The following is a 14,587-nucleotide window of genomic DNA, read 5'->3' on the forward strand; positions in this document are numbered from 1 at the left end:
GACCCCGCCGAGTTCCGATTCGCCACTCACCTCACGCCACACCACCGCGTCCTCCAGCTTCTGGACGCGCTCGCGGGGGACAGATCTAGGGTTTGGGGCCTTGCTTGGTGCATGAGAAGGGCACCAGGGTCTTGACGGCATGGAGGTGGAAGCGGCGAGGAGGGATGCGTCGGCGCTTGACCCGGAGCTGCTGCAGCTGCCAGAACTCGCGCCGGGCGCGCTCCGGGAGAACTCAAGCATAGCCGAGGCACTCTACTTGCAGTGGCTCGTGCTGCCTGAGTCGTCCAAGCTGGTAACCTCTCACCCGTCCTCTTGCCCTCGCGTGCTGGCGCGGTTCGTCCGTTGATTTTGCGTGGCTAGCGTGATCTCCTGTTGGAACTCTTGGAAAAATGTTGTTAGAATGCTCTGCCTTGGTGGCGCCTTGTGCTGCAGTGCCTCTCTACGAGTTTAGATTGGTATGTTCGTATCAGGATTGCTAGCTTAAGCCGAGGATACAAAGCGTCGGGGTCTGGTACATCAAAGGCTAAGGTCCTGCGGGAGATTGTGATTGTAGTAATTTTTGCGGAAATATGTACTTGGCCTGTTTCTTCGGGTGCTTACTTTCTGCTCCTCAGTTGCCGTGAATGAATATGTACCATCTGTACTAAGTTGGTTTCTTGAACTGATGTGCTTACTTGCGGTTTTTGAGATGAGCCCTCACCGCATGCATCAGCTTTATCATTATATTAAAGATAAAGAAATGTTGGTATGATAGTCAATGTTGCATGTGATTAGAGGAATGATGGATTTCAGGAGATGTGGACTCCGACGCTGTACCGAGATCTAGTGCTATCAAAGATCTGCTTTATGCTACAGCAATTTGTGTTATATTTTGAGCCCATGCTTACTTAAAATGATAGTTCACTCTTCAGAGGACATTTTCGCAGTGGTACACTGTGCTAGAGATCTGGCTTGAATTGTCTGCTCTTGTCTCTTTGGGTTACTTTAGATTGTTTTGTTTGGATGATGGTATTCCTTTTGCCAAGCAATTACTATGTAAATTTTTGATGGAGGGGCTGTTCTGTCATTTACTTGGACTTTTGAGATTTATATGCAATGATACAGGTATGCATCAGTGTTCTTGATAGTAAAACGTGCACCCATGGAATTTGAAGTTGCTATTTCCTGGTTGCAATCTGTTTGAGTATTGCTCTCGTGATAGGTGATAGTCAATGGCTTCATGTGAGAATGTTGAATTGTTGCTCCGTGTGCATATTTTGTTGAGCTCTTTTTGGCTGCTAATTTGATGCATACCTGTGCAGAACAGTAGATAAATGCAACATAGACTATATAGCTTTTGTTGACGGGATACCTACTTTGCAGGCCAAACTTGTCTATGCAATATTGCGTAGTAAACACATGGAACCTTAGAGAAAAAAGAAGTCATGTTGACAATATCGTATATGGTGTTACCTGTAGTGTTATCACGGTCTCAAGGCTTTACCACTAGTGTTTCTTGCTCTCCCAAATGATGCTAACATTTCGTTGTTTTGTCTGCTTTGTTATGTTGAACGTTGTCTTGAATGTTATGTAGTTTTATGGGGTGGACATAGCGTAGTAGTCAATGGCATGTTACCTTTTCTGCGGGAGACATGATGTTATCAAATAGATCAGCAGATGACATGACTGCTTGCCTCGACTGACAGCAGTCCAGGAGACAGAGGGACTCCACTAACCCTCGCTGTCGGCCTTTTGTAGTTCGCGACCACCGTGCATCGTCACCTCCCTGCTCAGCGCTATCGCTTTGCGAACACACCTATCACATTGGGCTTTCTTAGCTCCATCTTGCTGATTTTCTCTGCTGCTTGTTGTGCATCTCACTTGTTAGCTGGATGCCCTCTGCCTTGCTGCTTTGGTGCCCAATGCTTCTGCTAGAGAAGGTGTCTGCCTGTTGGTAATTGAGCATGGGAGTAGGGAGTGGATGCTTTGATGTTCTGTTGTCTTCAGGTGATGTTTTGGACCAAGTGGCTAGTGGGACATGTATTCTCCATTTTTGCCTTGTTATATACTCCCTCCGTCCCAAAATTCTTGTCTTAGATTTGTCTAGATACGGATGTATCTAACACTAAACCATGACTAGATACATCCGTATGTAGATAAATCTAAGACAAGAATTTTGGGACGGAGGGAGTATGTTCTATATGCGATGATTAGGCTAAGCTAAGATATTGTCTAGTGTCACCGACGCGGGGTTCCTTGCTCCCTAAGCTGTCGTGATAACCGTGTAGTGCTATACATGTATTGGAATATGTTTAATTTTCCATGTGTGATTATTTGACTGGATTCTTTGCTCCCTAGGCCGCCGTTATAACTATGTAGTGCTATATATGTATTGGGATATGTTTGATTTTTCACGTGTGATTATTTGACCGGAGTCAGGACAATATAGATCTACTATATAGGCTGGCTTCTTACATCTTGTATTTCTGGCATTGCTCAATATATATAGTAACATAGCAGATGTTTCAAGGTTTAACCTCTCTGCATATATGGTACTCCCTCCATAAAGAAATATAAGAGCGTTTAGATCACTAAAGTAGTGATCTAAATGCTCTATATTTCTTTACAGAGGGAGTGTATGCTTGAAATAACTCAATCTTCTAGGAATATGTAACATATGTTGAGGTTTGTTCTATACTTCATTAGTGGGGCCTTAAATAAAGTTGCAGTCCGCTAGTTTCTTGTAGCCGTGTATCTTGCAGCTACACTGTTTTTCTCTTGAGTTTGTTGTTTCTTGGGTCCTTAGGCCATTTTGTACTTGCCATCGGCACCTTCTTCTTAATGGAATACTAGCAGCACTCCTGCTAAATTTCAAAAAAAGAAGTTGCGTGCTTGTATCAGCAACTTTAATATTAAGTAGATTATATTGAACAGATTAGTCCGAGATTTTTCTAAATTTTTTAAACAGAGGCTAGTCCAATCAATATAGGATAGTGGCTGAACTCTCAAAATGATAGGTGGTGCAACCTGTACTTGGAATTGTGACAATAGGCTTCCGAGGCACTAGAACTTTTAATTTGATTGTGTGCTCTTTTCTTGGCTTTGGTTACTCTGTTATATTACACTTCAAATTTCTTAAGGTGGCACACCTATAATTCTAACTCAATTACCACTTAGTTTACCTTCTATGTGATGCATACAGATACAAATCATTGTTAGTTAAATTTATTAACACATTGTAATTTGGTGAACATTATTTATCTATGCTTACTGCTCAGGTTCTGTATATATGTTCTGTATATATGTATCATTATAAAGCACTTTAATAGTGCTGTTTGACTGCTCTTCTGTTTTTGATAATATCCGTTGAAGTAACAACTTGATGTTTTATGCACTTTGCTTTCTTCGTCATATAAGCCTTTCTATAATTGATTCTGTGGAGTGGGATGCTACTGTTTTTGTAAATTAGAAGCATTGTACATTGTTGCGTAAAAAAGCAATAAATTTGTTTCTATAACATACTTCTGTTGGATGTATCATTTCTTATAATATTTGGTTTCTTCACTACTAGGTGAAATCTTTGATTGAAGATGCAAAAGCCGGTGCCACACTGAATGTTGCTGGGAGCTCTGCTAGCACAAATGCCGCTTCAAGTAGTTCTTTGCCGTCGATGTTCCCTGCTGGTAGTGCCCCCCCACTTTCTCCCAGGAGCACTGCTGGCTCTCCCCGTGTTATGAGACGAGGATCTAGTGCTGGACCATCATCCTTGGGATCTCCTCTAAAATTAGTCAGTGAACCTGTGAGAGAAGTTATACCCCAGGTGCTTCCCATCTGTTTTTTTGTTTGAGAATGTCATCTGTGCTTGTTATTATTCATGTAATATTTGTTCCTACTATAGCTATTTAAGCATCTTCCTTGTTAGACTTAGTTCTGTATTCATCGTGTTTGCAGTTTTACTTCAAACATGGGCGCCCTCCACCAAAAGATTTGAGGGAGCAGTGTTTGTCTAGACTAGATCACCTTTTTTTTGCCGGGGAAGGACTCCAGATTCAAGGTGACCTTATTTGAGGATTTCTTTTGTTTTGTCCACATTGAAATGCATTTTTAACTTTCAATGTCTTATTTGCACATATCAGAATTCAGACCAGTTATAAAAGACATATGCAAGTTGCCATCGTACCTCTCTGGTGTTCTTTTCAAGAAGATTGACGCCACTTGCTCTGGAACTGTAACAAGGTGTGCTGTTTATTCAATACCTCAACATGGCTACACTAGTGTTGGTGTATATTTAGATATAGTGAATCTTAGTTGTTCCATCATATTTGGAGGGCACTGAGAAATGCTTCATGCAGCTACCACATGGACCTCCTAACTGTAGCCAAAATTTAGTAGAACACAGAGTTCATTATGGAACATTAACCTGTCTCCATAGAAAAATTAGCATTTGATTGCACAGCCAGTGTTGGAAATCTGTGTGTTCCTGGTGGTTTCCACTTTTCCTGGGTGGTGGGAGGGTAAATCCCTCCAGTTATTATTCCTGCTTTTTTAAAGAGATAATAATACACACTACTGTCTGTGCAAGGTTGAACAAGCACAGTACCCTGCCCATTATAATTAGGCAGACCAGAAGTAAGCAGAAACTGCTCATCTTGGTTTTGTAACCCTGCTTCATATACGGTTATCCACCAATGCGTTATCCTTGCTATAATAATAGTTTGGCACTGTTTTCTTCTTCAACCAGTGTGCATGCTTCTGGATAGTTTTCTTGCTTGTGTTTGTAAATTTGAACTTACAGAAGCTTATCTTTTCTGGACTAGGATGTCAGGTTTCATTTATTACATTGCCTTATGATTAGTAACATTTAATCTAACACATCTGTGGTGTTCCATGGTCTCATGTATATTTAACAATTGTTCAGGAATGCCATGTCTCAGTTGGTAGTTACTTTTTGGCTGCACAGTTTTGATGTCAATTCCAGTTCTTAACACCGATATTTTATATTTCGGTTTTGACATGTTACTCTCTTTTTTAAACTCAGGGATGCGTTTATCGATTACTGGTTTAATGACAATAAGATCACAATGGACACGGCTACCCAGATATTTGAAATACTAAGAAAGCCAGGTTACAGTTATCTCACTCAGGTCAGCATTTCTTTCCTCTTTTTGGTCTTGGTAGGCATGTATATATGACTCCAACTGGACAAGATGATTATTCTATATTACTGTTTGTTTTCTTGAAGGGAATACTAATTCTCCATAATTTGCGCAGGAGGATTTTAAGCCTGTTCTAAAAGAACTCCTGGCAACTCACCCAGGTTTAGAGTTTTTACAAGGCACTCCCGAGTTTCAGGACAGATACGGTAATCGCTGTTATGTGTTGTTCAAGTTGCCTAGTAGTTGGCTCTATCACCAGTATTCTTTGTATATTTGTGCATTAGACGTGCATTTTGAGTCATATGTTCTTTCAAAAGCCAATGATGATAGTATCTTATATGATGAAAAAGAAATGATCCCTGGCAAAGTGATTTCATTTGTGAATTCTTGTTATGTTTTTTCAATGTAGCCTTTTGGTTATGTCCTCCGCATCTTTTGAGACAGATACCCTTTTAGCCGCGTATGCCAAAGAGATGGAGTATAATTTTTTAGTGGGGCTAACACTGAAATAAAATAAGGCATCGTTTCCTTCATAGTTCTGTTTGCGTAGAGCTGACGAGAATTGAGTTGAGCCTGAGATGGTAGTAAGGAAATCCTGGAACCGATCGTAGATTGACACCCCTGCACTTTGGTATTAGAAAGTTAAACCTGAATGGTTTGCTATCTGAAGGTATGATTATAGGAATTCTAGTGTGTTCTACAATAAACCTGTCGGCATTTGGAACTCTCCGTATCAACATCTAAAACATGGTCTTTCTGTCTATCTTAAGAACTCGTAAGTGGCTCATCATCCTCTGCTATAAATGTTGAAGTATTTTAGTCTGTTCTACAGTAGACCTGTTGGTACGGAACTCTTCGTATTAACATCTAAAATATGGGCTGTCTTTCTGTCTATCTTAAGAACTCATATTTCTTCCTTAAAAATAATCTGTTATTTTCTCGTGTTCAGTAACATAGGAAAATGATAGTTTTTAGTCATGAATGTTGTATGCAAGGACAAGCTGTTGTTTGTAGAGCATATCTTTTTTCTCCAGTAATAACATACTTTTTGATTTTGTGATGAATGGATATTCCGAACTAATGCTGGTGATTTGCTGCATCTCATTCATTTGCTTATTATGTTTTAATGTGTTTTTCAGCTGAGACTGTAATATACAGAATCTTCTACTCCATAAATAGATCTGGAAATGGTCATCTTACCCTTAGAGAGCTAAAACGTGGGAATTTAGTAGCTGCAATGCAGCAACTTGATGAGGAAGAGGATATCAACAAAATACTGAGGTAATTCATGGATGGAACTGTACAAATTCCTTAAATGCCGCGTGTGCATGTATATTTCCCAAGATCTCTCAGTAGAATATGGTTTCCATTACACGATGCTTTAGCTCCTTACGAATTCTGTTCTTTCAAGAGCTCCTTCCTTATGTGGTTGTGATGGCCAACAGGAATTTCATGGCTTCAGTTGATCCTACTATATGCTGCAAATAAAGCATATTTTACATGGTTTTCGTATAATTTTCTGACTTTGTCGTATCTGATGCAGATATTTCTCATACGAGCATTTTTATGTAATCTACTGCAAATTTTGGGAGCTGGACACAGATCATGATTTCTTGATTGACAAAGAGAACCTTATCAGATATGGAAATCATTCGTTGACCTATAGAATAGTCGATAGAGTCTTTTCACAGGTTAGTCCATTACTAGTTCTATTACTAGTTTATATTGAGAGCTGAGATGTTAGATTGCATTAATGTTGCTTACTGTGCACTTCCATTTTTTTTCCAACTAAGGTCCCAAGGAAATTCACAAGCATGACCGAAGGAAAGATGGGTTATGAGGATTTTGTTTACTTCATCTTGTCAGAGGAAGATAAATCATCTGAGCCTAGCCTTGAGTACTGGTAATTGTGTTCTCCTGGTTTGATATGTCTTCTGTTTTACCTGTAACTGTTTTATTATCTGAGGGTTGCTTGAGAGCAATTCCATCCTTCGAATGTATGCTTAAATGTCTAGTCCCCATGCTGTGCTATTTGGTCTCGAGGCATTGACGGCAAACGAGTGAACAAAGCCCCAACAATTGGGTTTTAATGGAAATGTTTTTTTAGTATGTGTTACATTTTCTACAAATTTCCAACATGAAGTTATGGGTATGGGACACCTATATGTTATATCATATCTGCAACTCATATTATATACAGTTTGTGGTAAAATATGTTCCTTCATCTATTGAAACGCCTCACACTCTCTACAGGTTTAAGTGCATTGATCTTGATGGCAATGGTATTTTAACTACCAATGAAATGCAGTTTTTCTATGAGGAGCAGTTGCATCGTATGGAGTGCATGGCACAGGAACCTGTGCTTTTTGAGGACATACTATGCCAAATGATTGATATGATTGGACCAGAGGTATCATCATCCTGGATATAACTGTGATTCATTTACCCCCTGTTTGGAACAGTGGAATCCAAAGGCAATGAGGAGGAATTGCATTGTTCTCTACAAAATTCATGCATTCAGTCATGCCCTTAACTGCATTTCATAAAGCTTTTCCTTTGTGCAGAATGAGACATATTTTACATTGAGGGACTTGAAAAAGTGTAAACTCTCGGGAAATATATTCAATATCTTATTTAATCTGAACAAATTTATGGCATTTGAAACTCGTGATCCATTCCTCATTCGCCAGGTAATCACTGTTTTGCAATGAAGTGTTTGAATCCACTGCATTTATTTAGTTAAAAGGTTGTATGGTTTTTAATTGCAGGAGCGTGAAAATCCAACTCTAACTGAGTGGGATCGGTTCGCCCATAGGGAATACATCAGGCTGTCGATGGAAGAGGATGGTGAAGATGCTTCAAATGGAAGTGGTGATGTGTGGGACGAGTCACTTGAAGCTCCATTTTGAATCATGTGAGTGCTACTAGTGCTTTCTGAATGAACTTACAGATTTGATACAGATGGCTAGTGAATTATGGAAACCACAGAGCATTGTTAAGATCTCAGAATTTTGATTCCATGGGTTTAGAAAATTTGGACCATCTTAATATTTGCACTTCAATCGTTATTTTACCAGACTACTTCCAAGAATAGGTGATTGCATTATTCCCTCTTAGACCCGCCTTTCATAGTGACACACATCTCCATTTTCCAGTTCCTAAAAGAAAACATGTTTTCAATTCCCAACCTATCAAGGAAATAATCTGTTTTTATTATTCAAAATGTTTAGTGTTGTCCATCTCTACTGTCCAAGAGATAAATCTTGGCAATTTCTTAAGTTCCGTATCTGAAATTTAATATCGCCAGTGTGGGTTGATCAGCAGTAAAAACTGAATTGTGTTTGAGTGGTTTACGCAAAAACTGCTGTCAAGTATACTGCAATTTTTCCCCGTCATGCAGAGAATTTTGAATCTGGTGCCAGCGGCATGTCCTCATATTTCATAACCCTCCACCCCCTTGAGCCAACACATGGTTCCATTTTATCTCTCGTATAAGCTGGTCATCGGTGCAGATGTAATGGTTTTTTCAGAGCATCTTTGCTTCCTGCGTCTTTGCTGCCTTCGATGTTTATCAAGTTAAAGCTTGTATAATCTATAGTAGCCAGTACGATTGGTGAGTTTCGTCCAATCGAACAATTACTCTGGCCATTCATATTAGTTGTAGTTCTAGAATTTGTGCCAGTCAAAACTTTTTAGGTTTGACCATCAATATAGAAAGAATTACCGTCATATCAAACTGAAATTAGTAGATTTTTCATGAAGTCAAAGTGTCCTGTCCTAACCTACTTATATTGTGATTCGGAGTATGTTCTGATGTACCACAAGTTTATTTTTAGTTTTCATCTATTTTTAACATGTATGTGACCTGGTAATTTGGCTCTGTTGATATGATAGAATGATGATTTGATGAGAAAATAAAACAAATCATGATATGTTTACAGCTACTTCCTTTGCTGAACTGTTCCAGAACTGTCTTTCCCATTAACAGGCCTCACACTCCTAATTGGTTGGATATGGATGAAATTGGTTGGGAAGTTGAAGAAGTGTAAAAGTTTTGGCTAGCCTGCGGAGGTCATTGCAGGCTCTAAGCAGTTTCAGTAACACCAAAGACTACTTATCAGTTTTACTGTGCAGGTCTGATTTGATATTATCAGTTGTCCAGTTGTGCAAACATTTTTGCTTGCCAGGAAGAATGTGGAAGTTGATGTGAGGGCCTCCTGCATATTGACAAGGCAACAACCTCAACAGTCTCAAAGCTGAAGTGGGGAAACTTCTGTGCTCTACCTTTTTCTCATTGTGTTCTGATTGTTGCTTTAGGGGGGATGCCAGTTTATTCAATTGCTGTGCTCGAATTTTGGAGCTGAACTGTTGATGTTTGGCTGCCATTTTCCTTGTTAATCTGTGGGTGTGCGAGCAAGCAATGCCATCATTAACTTCGATCATCGTTTGTAACTTCCTGGTTCTGATTTCTGTTCAGTTTGGTATGGCGTTTGTTGCGATTCTTGGTACATTTTGGTAGGTGGGGAGGGGTCTCAAAACATGGATGTGAGTTGGTCATTTGTAACATTAACAAGTAACTATGCATCAGGTGCATAAAATCTAAACAGGAAAGTAGTTTCCATTGTTAATCCAGATTTTTGTCGTAGCATAAATTTATAGGATGTTTCATTTGTATATGCTGCGATACTGTCATCTGGTATTTTGCTTTTCAACTTGTGGAACTCTGCAGTTGTCCAAAGCTTTCTTATTAGTTCAGTGCCAGTTATGGTACCGTGTTGAAATTTGTTGTACTATATCATGTATGCAAACATGTCGTACAATACATTCACATGGAACTACATCTTTTTTTGAGATGCAAGAAACTGCAACTTATATACAGTAATATTGGCTCCGTTCCATGGATGTGACCAATTTGACGAATTCGGGCCTCCACTATGGACTTCGGTGATCCATTGACAAACATGATATTATTGATATACTAATGTCCTGTGATAAACTTGACTAGATCTTGCTAATCCTATTTTTATTAATACTAAAATCGTAATTTTGCCTAAAACCAAAATCGTAAAGTGTGGCCAACAGAAACCTGATTTAAGTACTTCTATTATGGTGGTGCCGTCACCTGTTTGATGCCCTACATAAGGACTACTACGGCAAGCATACACTTTAAAAAGATGCAGGCCAGTAGAAACCGGATTGAAGTGTTTGACGCCATACGCAAGGAATTCTCCGGCGAGCTTGTAAGATGGCATCTTTCACATATTAAGGGACACGTCTAATCATGCCGTCCGACCCATGCTTTTAGAGGAATTGGTCTTTCCAAAAATCCCTAAAGAATTTCTTCCTCTGATTATAATTCTTGTTTGAAGGTAGACAAAGTCAGCATAATCGGCAAACCATGGTACCACCTTTCGAGAGAAGATTCCAACAAATCCTTTGATAGGGTATCCTGACCAGGCGAGTAGGCCGGACGAGAAAGAGAGCATGTCAAACATGCATGGAGGATCATATTGGGTGCATGAGAAAGAGAGCGCGTCAAACACGCATGGAGAATCAAATTGGATGCACAAGAAAAAGACGATTTTCCATGTTCAGGTAATGTGCCCTACATGTTGCATGTTTGATCTTTATTAATATTGGAATTTTCTTGAATGAAAGGTCGGAACTCTAGGATCCTATGGTTATGAGGTGCTAACTTGGGTGGTCCCTACCTCCCCTTGTAAGTTGGCGGGGGTAGGGTTACAAGAGTCCAAGTCGGTTTACATAGCTTGAAACCCAAGTAAGGTATACATATTGTACAACAAGTAAGGAGGCATCTTTACATTGAAGGCCTCAGGTCGGACGACCGGGGCTAGGTAGCTGCACGGGTCCATGCCAAGTCTACTCGGGCCGACTTCTGGTGGCTCACGATACCTCTGGTGTAGGACGCCATTAGTAGCCCTGATAACCCACAAGTATAGGGGATCGCAGTAGTTTTTGAGGATAGAGTATTCAACCCAAATTTATTGATTCGACAGAAGATGAGCCAAAGAATATTTGCAAGTATTAGCAACTGAGTTGTTAATTCAACCACACCTGAAGATTAATTATCTGCGGCAAAGTGATTAGTAGCAAAGTAATATGATGATTTTGATAGTAGTAGCAACAACAATAGTAACGGTAACAGTGATAGCAATGATTTGTAGCAAGTGTAACAGTAACAATAGCAGTAGTAACTTAGCAAGAACAATATAAGAGAAATTCGTAGGTATTGGATCGATGGATTCGTTGGATGATATTCATCATATTACAGTCATAACCTAGGGCGATAGAAAACTAGCTCCAGTTCATAAATATAATGTAGACATGTATTCCTTAAATGTCATACATGCTTATGGAAAGAACTTGCATGACATATTTTGTCCTACCCTCCCATGTCAGCGGGGTCCATATGAAAACTAAGGGATATAAATACATCTTTTTAATAGAGAACCGGAACAAAACATTAACACATCATGAATACATGAACTCCTCGAACTACGGTCATCATCGAAAAGTATCCCGAATACTGTCACTTCGGGGTTTACGGATCATAACACGTAACAAGTGAATATAACTTGCAAAATCGGATCTAGAACATAGATATAATGGTGATAAAATAAACGGTTCAGATCTGAAATCATGGCATCCGGGTCCAAAGTGACAAGCATTAAGCATGGAAAAGTCATATCAACATCAATCTCAAAACATAGTGGATACCAGGGAACAAGTCCTAACAAAACTAACTCGATTACATGATGAATCTCATCCAACTCCTCACCGACCAACGAGCCTACGAAGAAATTACTCACTCCCGATGGGGAGCATCATGGAATTGGCGATGAAGGAGGGTTGGTGATGATGAAGATGGAAGATCCCCCTCTCCGGAGTCCAAAACGGACTCTAGATCTGGCTCCTGATGAAGAATAGGAGGTGGCGGTGGCTCCGTATCGCGAAACGAGATAATTCTTCCTCCTTGATTTTTTTCTGGAAAAATAGGTATTTATGGAGTTGGACTCAGGGTCTACGGGGCCACCAGGTGGGCAGAACCCACCTGGACGCGCCTGAGGGGGGGGGGGCGCCCTGGTGGGTTGTGCTCACCCAGGGGCCCCCTTCGGTTGTTCTTGGCTCCAATATTTTTCTTTTATTGTATAAAAATTCTCCAAAAATTTTCGTTCCAATCCGAGAACTTCTATTTCTACACAAAAACAACACCATGGTAGTTATACTGAAAACAACGTCAGTCCAGGTTAGTTTCATTCAAATCATGCAAACTAGAGTCCAAAACAAGAGGAAAAGCATTAGGAAAAGTAGATACGACGGAGACGTATCAACTCCTCCAAGCTTAAACATTTGCTTGTCCTCAAGCAATTCAGTTGATAAACTGAAAGTGGAAAAGAAAAACTTTTACGAACTCTTTTGCTCTTGTTTACATAAATAAGCTTAAGTAGCGCCCATGTTTTTAGCGAAGATTATAACTAACCATGTCAATAATAACTCTTAAAAATTATATTAACTCATATCAATGACATAATCAACTAGCAAGCAATAATAAAATATCTCAAATGACAACACATTGTCAAAACAATCATGATATAATATGACAATAGTGGTATCTCGCTAGTCTGTTTTGGGACCGCAAAACATAAATGCAGAGCACCTCCAAGGTTCAAGCAGTGACTAAACATTGTAATTCATGGTAGACAAGATCCAGTCATGATGCATCCAACATTAACTATACACAATGCATGAAGATGACAACAGTGCTCTCAGAATCTAGCGCTTATTTGAGAAGGTAATGACTCAACATAAAATTAAATAGATAGCCCCTTCGCAGAGGGAACCAGGGATTTGCAGCAGTGCCAGAGCTCAGTTTTTAAAACAGAGGCAAATGAAATTTTGAGAAATGCACCCTTCCTGTTTACTTTGTGACCATTAGTTATCGATATCTTCCATGCTAAACACATTAGTGACGGTTGTCAAGCGATAAAAGTAAAGGTTTACCCCCTCCACCAACACTCACACTCCACGGCTAGCCGAATCCTCGGGTACCATCCATACCAACATCAGTCCTGGGGGAGTTTTGTTTAATTATTTGCAATTTGATTTCGGGACTAGGAATCCCTATTACCGCCCCTCTCATGCAAGGACGAGTGAATAAACACTCATCATGAGAAGAACCCGCTTAGCATGGAAGATACCGACTACCTCCTGCCGCTCTATGAACAATCCAAGCACAGAAAAACAGATATTTATTTGAAGGTTTTAGATGTGGCACATGAAAATTTACTTAGAGCGGTAGGGTAATACCGCGTATAGGTATATATGGTGGACTCTTGGGTTTTAGGATTTTGATGCACAAGCAGTAATTCCGCTTAGTACATGTGAAGGCTAGCAAATAGGTTGGGAAGCGATCAGCTAGAGAGCAAAAACGGTCATGAACATGTATTATGCATAATGAACATTGGATACTAGCATGAGTAGGATATGAACACCATGAACATAAATATCATAGAGGCGATGTTGTTTTTGATTCAACTACATGTATGAACATGTGCTAAGTCAAGCCACTCAAAACATTCAGAGGAGGATACCATATCATCATACTACATCACAATCATTTTAACGCAGTATTGACGTCCAAGATAAATCATTATCCACTCATAGCTACTTAAGCATGGCACGAGAAACTATAATCTCTAATTGTCATTGCAAACATGTTTGATCATAATATGCCGAATCATGGATACTAGGTTAAACATATTTACAAAAACATAACAAGTTGAGTTCATACCAGTTTCTCTCTGCCACAACCAGTTTACCAAATATCGCCATTATTGCCTTTCACTTGCACGACCGAACGATTTAAAAATAATAATAGTGCAAGAGTGTCATGGACTAAGCTGGAATCTGCAAACATTTTATTCAAAAGGAGAAGACAAGGTAATTTGGGCTCTTTGTTAGATCAATAATAATGCATATGAGAGCCACTCAGCATTTCATTGTGGTCTTCTCCTTGGTATGACTCAATAATCAGAAAAGAAATTCAGAGAAACACATTGAAATATTTTTGGAGTTTTTAGTTTTTCTAGAAGAAAGCAAATTAAAGAAGGAAAACAACGAGAAAACTATTTACACGGGAAAGCTCCCAACTAGTAAGAAGAAGAATCGAGAAATAATTTTGGGTTTTCTTTTGATACTACAACTAATTAAACTAGAAAGAAAAATCGAAAAGAAGCAGGAAATATTTTTGGGTTTTCTCGAAGTTTTTCAAACACAGAAGAAGAAAGTGAGAAAATAAATCTAGCAAGGATAACACAATGAAAAAGTGTGAACACTGACAACTGGAATGAAATGTGTCAACATGAATGTAATGTTGGTGGAAATACGTACTCCCCCAAACTTAGGATTTTGGCCTAGCTTGGTAATCATCA

General features: G+C 39.4%; 1 protein-coding gene across 1 annotated transcript; it reads left to right on the forward strand.

Annotated features, from left to right (window-relative positions):
• Positions 1–9,763, forward strand: LOC123045523 (probable serine/threonine protein phosphatase 2A regulatory subunit B''delta; the record flags this gene model as incomplete). Its single annotated transcript, XM_044468602.1, is given in 13 exon segments — positions 1–292; positions 3,551–3,799; positions 3,931–4,033; positions 4,116–4,215; positions 5,018–5,123; positions 5,251–5,341; positions 6,275–6,416; positions 6,679–6,826; positions 6,929–7,038; positions 7,389–7,545; positions 7,700–7,825; positions 7,904–8,049; positions 9,124–9,763. Coding segments are annotated over 12 exon segments (1,626 nt in total). The 3' UTR covers positions 8,045–8,049; positions 9,124–9,763.
• Between the last annotated feature and the right edge of the window lie 4,824 nt (positions 9,764–14,587).

This window comes from Triticum aestivum, chromosome 1A (assembly GCF_018294505.1).
Source record: "Triticum aestivum cultivar Chinese Spring chromosome 1A, IWGSC CS RefSeq v2.1, whole genome shotgun sequence".
NCBI lineage: Eukaryota > Viridiplantae > Streptophyta > Magnoliopsida > Poales > Poaceae > Triticum > Triticum aestivum.